This window comes from Tamandua tetradactyla, chromosome 5, assembly GCF_023851605.1.
Source record: "Tamandua tetradactyla isolate mTamTet1 chromosome 5, mTamTet1.pri, whole genome shotgun sequence".
Classification (NCBI taxonomy): domain Eukaryota; kingdom Metazoa; phylum Chordata; class Mammalia; order Pilosa; family Myrmecophagidae; genus Tamandua; species Tamandua tetradactyla.
The window spans coordinates 125,615,044-125,628,863 of NC_135331.1; the positions used below are offsets into that span (position 1 = coordinate 125,615,044).

At 34.8% G+C, this 13,820-nt stretch overlaps 1 protein-coding gene across 1 annotated transcript in view; it reads left to right on the forward strand.

Annotated features, from left to right (window-relative positions):
* Positions 1 to 1,194: 1,194 nt before the first annotated feature.
* The window catches only part of COL19A1 (collagen type XIX alpha 1 chain), a 365,439-nt gene continuing 352,813 nt past the window's right edge, over positions 1,195 to 13,820 (forward strand). The window contains exon 1 of the mRNA XM_077162192.1: positions 1,195 to 1,304. Within this exon, the coding sequence (XP_077018307.1) occupies positions 1,293 to 1,304 (12 nt within the window). The 5' untranslated portion in view covers positions 1,195 to 1,292. The remainder of the gene's footprint in view (positions 1,305 to 13,820) is intronic.

A 13,820-nucleotide genomic window follows, 5' to 3' on the forward strand; every position in this document is an offset into this window, starting at 1 on the left:
CCTTTATTACTATTGAAATAGCATGTTTTATATTGTTAGTGATGGAAATTTTTTTAAAAATTTGGCAAGAATGTATCAAGAGTCATAATAGGAAATTTGGGGGTATATAATTTAAGGAAGTAGCTTCAAATGCAGAAAATTCAGATTCATAAAAATATTCATCATTATGTTTAGTAGTAATAAGTGGAAGCAACTTAAACATTCCAGAGTAAGAGATGATTAAGTATGTCTATTTGCTAGAATGTTATGCGGAAATATAAATACTGCTTATTAGGACAAAACACAATGCTTATTATCAGGCTCAAAGGAAAAAAACAAGCTATTTTAATATTTTATGTATGTTGCTGTATGTACTAACAAACATACATTTAAAAAAAAACAAGGTTAAGTCATAATGCTAGGGTTTGGGGGACTTTTTTTTCTGTTTCCTAAATCCTCAAAATGCAATTAGGGTGAGGAAAGAGAGGAGAGAGAGAGAGAGAGAGATGAATGATGGATGGATATGGATATAGATGTATTTAATGGATAAAGTGCATAAGTGGGAAAAGCACATCATTCTGGATATAAAGAAACTTTGCTTTTGTCTTGACCATGACATTAACCTATTAGTGACTGTAGTGTTAGAATTGAACGTCTCTTCACTCCAGTTTTGTTCACTACAGACATTGTTTAGTGCAGTCCCTTCATTCAAGTGTTTCAAACTCTGAAATTCTATGATCTATGTATATAAATAATGAGCATAAAGAGAGATTCAGCTTTATATTGCTTTCAAAATATTGTTCCAAAAATTCTGTGGAAATGGGGCAATATCATCTGGTGGGAGAGCTTACAAACAAGACTATAGATATATTTTAGAAGTTTGTATATACTTAAAATACTTCATAAATTTTTATAGAAAAAAGAAGGGTCATTAAGCAAGAACAAAAGATTGAATTATCAGCATTCAAGGTGATTAGTGATACTTATTTTAGCAAAGCACTGTGGTAGTTAAAATTATAGAGTGTCTAATTAGAGAGATAAAACAAAAAATATGAAATATTTCAGTAAATGAAAGTTCACTCATTTTTGATTAGTGTATTTTTGAGTGTATTCTATTTAAAAATCTTTGCTTTATCATCAGATAATGAGTATATTTGGCTATATCATCTTCTAAAATCTTTGTTCTTGTTTTGTATTTAGAACTAAAGTCCAGTTGGAAGAGAGTTATTTTTTAAAGTATGGACCATGTAAGAGTCACCTTCTCATCAATGATTGAAAACTGAATTGAAAGCTCCCTTTCTCCATTGTCTTGGATGCAACTTCAGGTATAAATCATGTATACATGGATCTGTCTTCAGATTCTTTATTTTGATCTATCCTTTCACCAATACTTCACAGTCTTAATTACTGGAATTTTACAGTACATCTTGATAAAATTTGGATGTGTAAACCTCTAATTTTCTTTTCCAAGATTGCTTTGACTATTGAACTTTCTTTGTGTCAGGCACAGGGTCATTAAGGATTCCACAGGAGAAAGCACGCCAAGGATTAACAAATTTATTGAAGGAATAGAGTAGGGTGGAAGCAGGTGGGAGAGTGAAAAGAAGAAAGCAGGTAGGAGCCTGAAATTGGCTGCCGCCTGGGCAGCCAGCAGGAAGAAAAAGAAAATGGCTCTTTGCTTTGGGAGTTGTGTCTTTAAGGGAAAGTGACGCCCGGAGGGGAGGGTGCCCACTGGGTGGTGTATTGTAGCTTGATTGGATGGGGGCTTGTTGACTTAGGATATGATAGACTGCTGAGGTATTCTCCTTTGCTGTGCAGGTGCAGGTATCCGGCAGGGTGAGACGCTGGCTGGGGAGGGTGTTAGCAGCAGCACCGTCTGGAGGATACAATACTAGCTAGTGTTGTGGTTGGTTCATATTTGGGCCCTTGGACCTGCCAAGGACTCTGAGGAGAGGGGCGATGGAGTTTTGCATCAAAAGTTCCTTTTGCTCTTAGAATTCTTTTTCTGAAATCCAACACTTCGCATTTCTGTATAGCTTTTATAATTAGTTTATTGATGTTCATACACTTAAAAGATAACTTCTGAGCTTTTGATTGTGATAGCATTGAAATGAATTAATTTGAAGGAAATCAATATCTTTTCAATAGCAAGTATATGAAATCATGAGCCTAGTACATCTCACCATTTATTTGGGAACTTTTAATTATCTCATAATATTTCTTAGATCGTTAGTGTAGAAGCCTTGCACAACCTTATTAAAATCACTACTTACTACTTTATGTTTTAGTTGCTATTGTAAACTGCATTTCGAAATTTTTCATTTTCTAATTACATGTTACTGGCATACAATTTTTTTTTATATTTGCTCACTGACTTTTCTGAATTCACTTAATTCTAGTAGCATATCTAAAGATTCTTTTGGTTTTCTACCATTTAATCATGTTGTCTATGAAAAATGAGAGTTCAATTTATTTCTCTCTAACCCTTTTGTCCTTTCTTCTTTCTTTTGCTTATCATGTTGCCCTAGCTAGGACCATGTGGTGAGAAGAGCCATCTTGTCTCTTTCCCAACTTCAAGGATTTGGTTTTCAATATTTAACCATTGAGTTTATATTTGTTTTGACTATTTAAAAATAGACTTCATTTTCTGATTGAGTATTCTTCTATTTTTAGGCTTCTAAGAGTTTTTCTTTTAATCATGAATAAGGGTTGAATTTTATCACAAGCATTTGCTGCATTTATTGTGCTAATAATGTTTTTTTTCCCTTTCAATCAATAGCATTGAAATTGTGACGACTTATTGACTCTCAAATGTTAAACCAGTCTTGCATTTCTGGAAAAAAACCCAACTTTGTCATGATCTATTGTATTTCTTATATATTGGTGGATTTGATCTGTTGGTGTTTTGTTTTGGATTTTTGAATCAGTGCTCCTGAGAGAGAGACTGTTTTGCAATGTTTCTTTTCCCTAATGTCCTTGTCAAGTTGAAGAATAAAAGTTATACTAGTTGCACAAAACCTGTTGGGAGTATTCCTTGTTTCTAAAAGAGTTTGCGTAAGATTGATGTTATTTCTTCTCAAATGTTAGTTATAATGTACTGGTGAAGCCTTCTGGGCGTAAAGTTTTCTTTGGGGAAAGGTTTTTAATTCTGGATTTAATTTTTTTTGTGAGCTATAGTAGTATTCAGATTTGCTATTTATTCCTATGTCCTTTTGGTAAGTTTTGCTTTTCAAGGAATTTGTCTAATTCATTTAAGATGCAAATTTATTGACATAAAGTTGTTTCTAACATCCTTTAATTTTCTTTCTTGTGTTTTCATGATCTGTGGTTATATCCTTGTTTTCATTTTTTATATTAACAATTTGTATCTTCTATTGTTTTCCTGGTTGCTCTTACTAGGGATTTGTCAATTTTATTAATTTTGCAAAGAGCTAACTTTGTGTGGGTTGATTTTTCAATTATGTTTTGTTTTCTGTTCCACTGATTTCTTCTTTTATGTTTATTTTTATCCTTCCTTCATTAAGTTCAATTTGCTGCTGTTTTTCTATCTTTTTGAAATGAGAGCTTAGATCATCGCAAACTTCTTTTCTTTTATTGTAATACATGTACTTAAAGCTATACATTTCCATCTGAGCTCTATTTATTACTTTAATCCTTTGTAATTTATTCAGATTTACTTTATGGTTTCCCATATGGTCCAAGTTGAAAAATGTTCCATGCACACTTTAGAATAATTTTTTATTCTGAAGTTTGTGGTTTAAATACCCTATATATTTCTAGCTTATTAAATGTGTATTTCAGATTTTTTTGTATTCCTATTATTTTATAGTCTGCTTGTTTTATCGGTTACTGAGAGGTGTGCACTAAAAATTCTCACAAATATTGTGCATTTGTCTAGTTACCTCTCTGTTTGATGGTGCTTTATATAATTTGCAACAGTGTTATATGAAAACAAATTCAGAATTATGTCTTCCTGCTGGCTTGGCTATTTTGTCATTAGGAAATATCACTCCTTATTTTTAGTATTGTTTTTTGTTTTAAATTCTACTTTGATAATAATATAGCCAAACCAACTGTCTTTTGGTTAGAGTTTGCATTGCCTATATTTTTCCATCTGCTACTGTCAAAAATTCTGTATTCTTATATTTAAGTTATGTGTATTGTATGGTCGCATATAGCTTGGCTTTGTCATTTTCTCTGGTCTGACAATCCTCCTCTTTAATTGGCATATTTAGTGCATTTATCTTTAATATAAATACTGAAATTTTGGGATTTAAATCTATGTTAGTATTTGTTTCCTATTTGGACCACTAGTTCTGTACTCCTTTTTCTCTTCTTTCTTGCCTTCTGTAGAGTAATAAAGTACTTTTAAATTCCATTTTTCCCTTTTGTTATTCCATAATTATACATATATTTGCTATTCTTTCCATGGCTATTTTAGAGATTATAATAGGATACTTGACTTATTAAAGTCTTGTAAAAATAGTCCTTTTACCACAACCCCCAACAATTCAATGACATTTGAGCACTTTACTTTTCTCCTTCCGCCTCTGTGGACTATTTTTGTCATATATTTTAGCTATGTATAGACTTTAAGCTCAAAATTTTAAATTCAAGAATATGATATTTTTCTTTTGTCTGTCAGTTTTATTTAGTTTTGCCCACTTATTTACCTTTTCTATTAATTTTCTTTCTTTCCTGGATTTTTGTGCTTCCACCTAGGATCATTTTTTTTCTGCCTGAAAAACTCCCTTCAGTATTTTCTGAATCACTTAATGATGAATCCTGTCATTTTTTGCTTTTCTGTACATGCTTTTATTGTTATTTTTTATTTTTTGTGTCCTGTACGGTGGGGTCACATTTCATTCTTTTTCCATGTGACTATCCCATTATTGCAGCACCGTTTGTTGAGTTTTTTTTGGGGGGGGGGGAGTGCATGGGCCAGGAATTCAACCCGGGTCTTCCTCATTCTACCACTGAACTACCCTGGTACCCCCTGCTTTTATTTTTAGAAAACATTTTGGGGTCTAGAATTCTAGGTTATTTTCTTTCAATACTTTAAAGATTTTACCTCATTGTCTTCTAGCTTGCATTATTTCTTGTAAGAAGTCAGTTGTAAGTCTTGTGTTGATACTTTGAAATTATGTCTTTTTTTCTCCAAATGTTTTAAGTTTTTTTTGGTTTTACTATAATGTGCTTAGACGTAGTATTCTTTATCTTTATCTTACTTTGATTTTATAGTATTTCTTGTATCTTGTATGCCTTTCATCAGTCTTGGGAAAACTATTGGCCATTATCTCTTCAAATAAACCTTTGACCCTTTCTCTAGCACCTTTCCTTCTGGGACTTTAATTACACATATTCTAGATATTTTATTTTTGTCCTAGATGTTGCTTTGTCTATTTCTATTCATTGGTTTTCATACTTCCAGATAGATATTTTCTACTGACTTATCTTCCCATTTCACCAATTTTTTTCTGCTGAATCTAACTTACTATTAAACCCATTTTTTTTTTTGGTCTATGGACTTCGTTAGTGATTTTATTTTTACTTCTAGATTTTCCTGCTGGATTATTTTCCATATAATTCAATTTATACCAAATTTTTCCTTCCTTTTAATCTAACTTATTGGATTTATTATTCATAGTTACTTTAAAATTCATATATACTAACTCCAGTATTTGTCTAATTCCAACTCTGACCCTAACTACCTTTCTAACATTGGATAAGGTAAACTACTTATATCACTGTTTCTCATCTATCAAATAAAGAGGTCTTTTATTATGGTAAACAAAACTACTTTATTATTACTAGTTGAATCATCACCTTACAATATTGAGCTATGCTTAGCCACATCCCACCAGCTAATGAGTGGAACACTTTTAAACATTTTGTATAATCTGAGACAGGCTTAGGTTTTTCATATGCTAGGAACAGATTTACAAAACAAAAATACACACATTACTTAGACATGGTTACACACATATACAGACAAGGGAGTAAATACTTTTCCTTTGCATAACAAATCCATAATAAACTCTCACTAGTAACTGAACGTATCATAATTTCCAGAACTGGAATAAAAGTTCCTTGCCTTATTTTTAAATAAATATTCCTTTGGAGGACACTTCAGTGAGTGGATGTTGTATCCTTTGCCAATAAATATTTTTTTAAGATCTTAGCAAAGTGAAGTTATTTAAAATTCTTATACACATGGTCAGAAGATGACAAATTTTTTGGTCACAAGGATAAGAAATAAAAAGCCTAGAAAGAATTTGATAGGATAGACTACAATAGATTAGAGCAGTTTCTTTCAAAATGTCAAATATTCTTCAATGAGCACCTTTTTCTATTGCTAGCCTATCTTCTACTTTAGGCCAAATAACAATGAGAGGCAGCAAAGTCTATCACACACCATCTCTGACTGCCCTCCTTATCTGCTTCGATCACATCATCTGTGTTGTTCCTTGAACACATCAAGCACATTCCTCACTTTTGCACCAACTTTCCTTTTTACCTGCAGAACTTTCCAATGAGATATCTCTGTACTGCATTCCCTACTTTCATGTTTCTGCGCAAACGTTACTTTAAAAGTGAAGCCTTTCTGAGGCATTTGTGTTTCTTTTTCATTTAATTTTTTTTATTTTTAACTTTTTTATTCTATAATATAACATATATACAAAGCAAAGAAATTAAAAAAACAATAGTTTTCAAAGCACTCTTCAACAAGTAGTTACAGGACAGATCCCAGAGTTTGTCACGAGCTGCCACACAATCCTCTGAGATTTTTCTTTCTAGCTGCTCCAGAATATAGGAGGCTAGAGGGCTTAAATGGTTTTTTAACATCACAATTGATGTTTTTTCCTTCCTTCTTTCTGTGAAAAATAACATATACACAAAAAAGCTATAAATTTCCAAGCACAGCACCACAATTAGTTGTAGAACATATTTCAGACTTTGACATGGGTTACAATTCCACAATTTTAGGTTTTTACGTCTAGCTGTTCTAAAATAATGGAGACTAAAAGAGATACTAATGTAATGATTCAACATTCATATTCATTTGTCAAATCTTATCTTCTCTGAGGCATTTTTTAAAAGGCGTAACTCACGCCTTCCTCCCCCCTCAGCCCCTACCCTAGCACTCCTTCCTTCCCTACCTTATTTTTCTCTGTTTCATGTGTCATCATCCAATGTACTTTATATGACTCCATTATCTCTGTGTTTCCTATTCATCTCTTCCCTTGTGGAATAAGCTCCATAAGGGAAGAAAACCCATTTTGTTCACTTTCGTATTCAATGAGTAGAACAGTGCCTGGTGTATGGTAGCTCTCAAGAATGTTAAATAAATGAATGTTGAATGCATAATAAGGAAGCATTTTCAGGAGATTTTCAACTCTTCTAAGCCCTTCGGAGATAATAATTCATAGACATTAAATTTAATCTCCGATTAGAACAGAGTATTGCATATGAAAAATTCTATGCATTCATCTCACCTGGAGGAATCCTGATACATATCTGTAACTGGTTAAACTAGAAGTATTGATAGAAAGATTTGAAGCCATCTCCATCTCAATTGTCGATCACAATCCACGTAAAGAACATGCAATCTTGTTTGACATGTTAATGCCTATTTCTGAAGAAGTAAACACAATGCAGGGAACTCAGTAAATAGTTGTTTGATCACAAAATATATAATATATGATGTTATGTATGTATCCTACTGTACACAATTTCTATGTCATAAGAACCTCTTACTTGATTATTTGATCAAGAAATGTTCTGTTTTTTCTTGTGACTCCAAATAAAATAGAAAGACAAATATTCCAACCTCATAAATTACTAAGGTATTAGGCAAAGCCAGCTGAAACTTATAAATGCCACTTTCTTTTATAAGAAGTCAATTTGGGCATGTGCCCTCCTTGGTATTATAGAGCATTTGACCTTGCCTATGCCTTCCAAATTTTCTTATCTATTACCCAGTCTATCTTTATGAGGATGGCTTAAACCTAACAATGGATTCAATATTCTCTGAAGAAAACACACACAAACACATGCATTCATTTTAAGAGTTCATTATTTTTGCACATGTGGTGACATAACATGGGATTGATTTTTTAACTTTCCTGATGAAAAGATACCTGTAATACTCGTTAAATCAGTCACTTTCATGGGTGCCAATATAAAGCCATGAAGGAATTGAACAATGGTATTAAGAACTAACATTTCCTTAAATACACAACAAACAGATGTTAGAACAGGTAATTCAGTTTTGCTTAGAGAATTAAGGAAGCACATGAACTCTTGCGAGCATCCAGGGAATTATTTTAGAGCTCTAAAGATACACACAGTACAGCAGCGTAGGCACTGATGGCATCTTAGGTCTTGGAGAGAAGGCGGCAAATTTACATCAGTCATACAAACACTTAAAATGTTGGGGCAGTGATCAGGGGTCCTTATTGAGCCATAGTAATTTAAGTGCAAAATCAGAGTCTTGGAAATAAGTCACAAATATGAAGGTAATTCCAGAGGTCCTTCCCCCACTTTTGACACTTAGTTGGTTTATTGTCTGGTTTAAATCTAAGGCCAATATACAGGCATGTATGCCCTTGTCCTAGTAAAATTATTCAGAGGGCCTCCTTTCACTCTTGAAAGTACTGTAGTCTGGAAATAAATTATCTGGTCACATTATTTAAACCCCTCTGTTTACAATCAAGTGAAAAGGGTTCTTTGTCTCAGAGGCAGGATTCATCCCAGATCTTTCTATTGGAGAGATGCATTTAGACGAAAGACACCAAAAAGCCCAAGAATTGGTTTACTTTTGATCATTTAAAGAATTAATCTTGCTGTTTGCAAATAATTTCAAAACTATGTTTCTGTATATATACAAGTGGTTTTTAAATACAAATAATTTTTACCTTAAATTCATTGTCTTGTTCCTATGAACACAAATGGGATCCTAATATTTTAAAAAGTATTATATAATACCAGCTTTTCATAATGAAATGATCTCCTCTTTTCCCCAGCTAAGTCCACAGAATCTTAAATATTGAAGGATTAATAAAGAAAAGAAGAAATGTTAGGAAGTCAAGTCCAACTGTTTTTACCACTGATTGCAATCTAACCTCCTGGGCATCCCCATCCTTTACAAAGAGTTGGAACTCTCAAAGATCACTAAAAGTGGAGCAGTGGCTAGGTCTCAGCACTAATTAACTGTCCTGTTTATCAGGGAATTATGTAAAAAATATGATAATTTACACAACTCAAGAAAATCTGATTCAAGAGTCAAATCCCTGGATTATTAGAATAGTGTTTTGACATGTTTTTTTCAAGAGCTTCAGTCTGAAAGAGGCCTAAACTGGATCAACTGAATTTTAAAGTTTGATTTATTTCTCTAAGTCTATAAAACGTTTTAAAATCTAGTGTTTAACTTTCATTTTCATCTGTATATGTCTAAGAGTCCCTGTGTTCATAAACATAATTATGATTTACAAAAGGCAAAGAAGTCCTTTATTAATATTTTTTCTATGGAATCCTCTTCTTTCCCCACAATTTCCTTTTCTCCTTCTTCCAGTTTATTCAAACCATAGCAACTCTACCTGAGGTTCAGGGGCCAAGAAGAGCTATTAATATAACACCTTCTGTGGGAAAAACCTAGTTTCATTTGGAGAACTTACTGCTTCAGTCTGCTTAAACTTGAAGAAGCTCAGCTGATTCTAGGACACCCTTTCTGTCTCTCCTCTTCCACTCCCCACACGTCCCACCCCCACCCCCCAATCTGATGGCAATTGGGATGACTCAACATTCCTGAGGTGGGAAGGGACCATCAGTGGTGCTCTGAAATAAATTGCATTACATGGTTGTTCTATCATTTATGTAAGAGAGTCTTGCCCTTCCCCTGTCTCCTAAAAGATGATCAATTTAAAACAAAGCAATCTTTTAGTTAATTTTTATTGATTAAAATGAGCCCAGGAACATAGTCGCTTCAAAACACTTTTAAGGTCCCTCATGTCCCTGAGATCTGGGTTTATTCCGGTTTCCTCTGTTTCTTTGAGTCCCCACAACCGGTCCTTTAGCAGGTCTTGTCAAATTTACCTTTAAAATGTGTCTTGGATCTATTTGCTTCTTTCCATTTCTACAACTGCCCCACTCATTGTAGCCACCTTCATCTCTTGTCTGGATATAGCCCTAGTCTCAGAACTGATCTCCTTATTTCTACTCTTGCCCTGCTACAATCCCATTCTCAACAGAGCAGCCAGTGTGATCTTTTTAAAACAAAAATGAATTCATATCATTTATCTGCTCAAAACCTTCTAAAGCCTTCCTACTTATTTTAGAATAAAATATAAACTCTCGACCGAGGCCAAAAGGCTTGCAGAATGTGGCTCCAGCCTGCCCCGTCCCTATTGTGACCCCCCAGTGCTCACCCCACCCCAGTCATGAAGGCTTTCCTATGTTTATTGAACAGTCCTGGTCTGGTTGACCAGAGCCTCTGAATCTGCCCTTTCCTCTTTCTGATTTTTGCAAACTTGGCTCTTCCTTGTCATTCAAGTCTCAGTGTTAATATCACCACCTTGGAGAGGCCTTCTATGGTTATCCCATCTAAAGTTGTTCTTTGTCCCCTCCTCTAGTAATTTTTTTTTATTTCATTACTTCCACATTATTGCAGAGAAAGCAACCTGTTAAAAAATGCTAAATTCCAAAAGCCCAAGTCCAAAAGGAGAAAAGTTATGGTACCTCAGGAGTTGAAGATGGCTAAACCAGCTAGATAGCTTTTGTCACCAGCAAATCTTAAAAAGCAAACTGCAAAAGAGGGGTTCATCTAGTAGACAGAGGATTGAAGACCTGCCAAAGAATCCCTCCTTACCCTAGGGGGATGCTGGAACTATCTTCCCTGAAGTTTGTGGGTGTTTCTGAAAACTGATAAGGCCTACTGCTGGCCTTGAAATTTCTGAAGGAGGGAAGCTTGCTGAATTACTCTGCACTAGGAGAAAGTGCTAAAACTTAAAGTCCAAGGTTTCTAAGGAGAGAGTAGGGATTCTCACACTCCTGTAGTCCACACCCCCGGGAGGGAAATGAGTGGAGACTCTTTTCAGTTCCCTTCTTCAAGTAAGACAGGTTGAAAATGGTTGGATGATAAAACCTGTAGAGCTTCACTGGCAATTGCTTAGTGACAGTTCTAGAGGGACGAGACGTCCTGAAAAGGATAAAGTGGGAGCTGAATGACGATCCCATTGAGCATCTCCTAACCAAGGAGAATTACCAGTGGCACAAATTCTTCACCTCCTCCTATATTCATGCCCTTTGCATTGTGACTCTGAAGCCTCTCCCATCAAAGGATGGAGCATTAAATTTGATCTGGCCTTGAAACTTGCTTTAGCCAAAAATGTAATGGAAGTGACGTCTGTCAAGTGAAGAGCCCTGTAGCTCTTTTGTCCTAAATCGCTGTGATCTTGTGAACTAGTGGCTAGCCTACTGGAGGATGAGAGACTGTGAAGGAGAGGTGATATATCCCAACTGGAGCAACCATAACATCATCCATCTCCTGGTGACCTGCCAGCTGATGGTAGATGCATGAGAGAACCCAGATGAGATCAACTACACCCAGACTAGATCAGACAAACCACAACCAGGAGACTCATAAGCAATAATAAGTGGTTATTGTTTTAAGCTATTGTTTGTTTGTTTTTTTGGCATGGGCAGGCTCTGGGAATCACACCTGGGTCTCCAGCCTGGCAAGTGAGAATTCTGCCACTGAGCCACTGTAAGCTATTGTTTTAAGCTAGGTTATTAAACAGCAATAGCTAATGATGCATGGGGTGAAAAAGTAAACTCTGCCTGAGAATACCATTTCTGTCACCTACTATAAGACTTTCATTTTAAGAAAAATCTCCAACATTGGACTGCCCTTGACAGAGAAAACAGACCCTTCTTCGGCTTCAGACAGCTGTTGGCTCCTGCTGTAGCCATCAGCCCCAGGAATGAGACCAACACTGATTGATGATGCCACAGCAGAACCAGCTGAGCAGGGAACATTGTAGGAATAGGGTAAGGTTAAGGTATCTGTCTGGCAGCCAGTGTAAGCAAGTCTCTGGGTAAAAGATAGTGGGCATAGGAGATTTGATTATCATTATTCAAAACACTGAAAGTTATTATGAGGCTTTTATTTGAAATAAAGAATGGCTGTATATGTATGGAAAGAAAAAATTTTGTAGTTTATAGTTAATATCTGAAGCGATAAAAATAAGTACAGATTTATGAACTATCATTATTTCCTTGACCAGCTATATTTTATAACTTCTCATAATTACCTAAAATGGGTTTTATAAACATAGAAGTTTACATTGCATATGGGTAAAATGGGCTTTGTGGTAAAATAATTTGACAGCAAGAATAACCTTGAATATCAGAAAAACAGAAATGTGTCAACTCTGATAGAGAACAGAGTCTAGTCAAATTTATCTTACTTTGCCTTAAGTGAATAGTCAGCTAACCAAAGTTCTTTGATGAGCTTGCTAGGTTGTAATTTTTTTCTATTAAGTCAGCACAGACTGAAGTATGTGCAGGACAGTATCTGTATAAATAAAATAAGTTTAGGTCCACATAACTTATTTCATGTTTTTATTTTATTATTTTATTTTACTGTAAAGCTCTTATCTCTTTTTTATGCAATTTTATTGAGATACATTCACATCCCATATAATCATCCAAAGTATACAATCAGTGGTTAACAATATAATATAGTTGTATATTCATCACTACAATCAATTTTTGAACACTTTCATTACTTCAAAAAAATACAAATAAGAGTAAAAATAAAAATAAAAAGAACACCCAAAACATCACATAATCCTTATCCCCTCCTATTATTTATTTACTTTTTGTTCTTATTTTTTGCTCATCTGTCCACACACTGGATAAAGGGAGTGTCAGTCACAAGGTCTTCACAATCACACAATCACAATGTAAAAATTATATAGTTATACAATTGTTTTCAAGAATCAACACTACTGGATTATAGTTCAACTGTTTCTGATATTTCCTTTTAGTTATTCTAATACACTAAAAACTAAAAAGGGATATCCATATAGTGCATAAAGAATAACCTCCATAATGACCTCTCAGCTCTATTTGAAATCTCTCAGTGATGGAAACTTTCTTTTGCTTCATTTCTCACCCTCCTTTCGGTCAAGGAAGCTTTCTCAATCCACAGTGCTGGGTCCAGGCACATCTCTGGGAGTCAGGAGCCATTTTGCCAGGGAGATTTACACTCCTGGGAGTCATGCTCCACGTAGAGGGGACGGCAGTGGTTTACCTGCAGAATTGGCTCAGAAATAGAGGCCACATCTGAGAAACAAAAGAGGTTCTCAGGGATGACTCTCAGGCATAATTCTAAGTAGGCTTAGCTTCTTCTTTGCAGAAATAAGTTTCATAAGGGAAAACCCCAAGATCGAGGGCTTGGCTGATTAAATTGGTAGTCCCCAATGCTTGCAAGAATATCAGGAATTCCTCAGGTGGGGAAATTTAATGTTTCCACATTTTTCCCTAGTCCCTCCAGGGGGCTTTGAAAATACTTTTTATTCTCTGCCCAAATTACCCTGGGATGTATCAAGGTATCATAGTAACCCATGTAAACCAATAAGATCTCACTCTGTATTCTTGATTCCATGAAATTACGGTGTTTCAATAAACTGGTTATACAAGTGAAATTAGATAGTGTGCTCAGAAAATAGAAATTTTGCACCAAATGAACATCTCTTCCTTAGGTCTCACACAGAAGTTGACATTTTAAAACACAGGTAATATCATCCTTTACCCTTTAGTCTTATTCACCTTAGTCC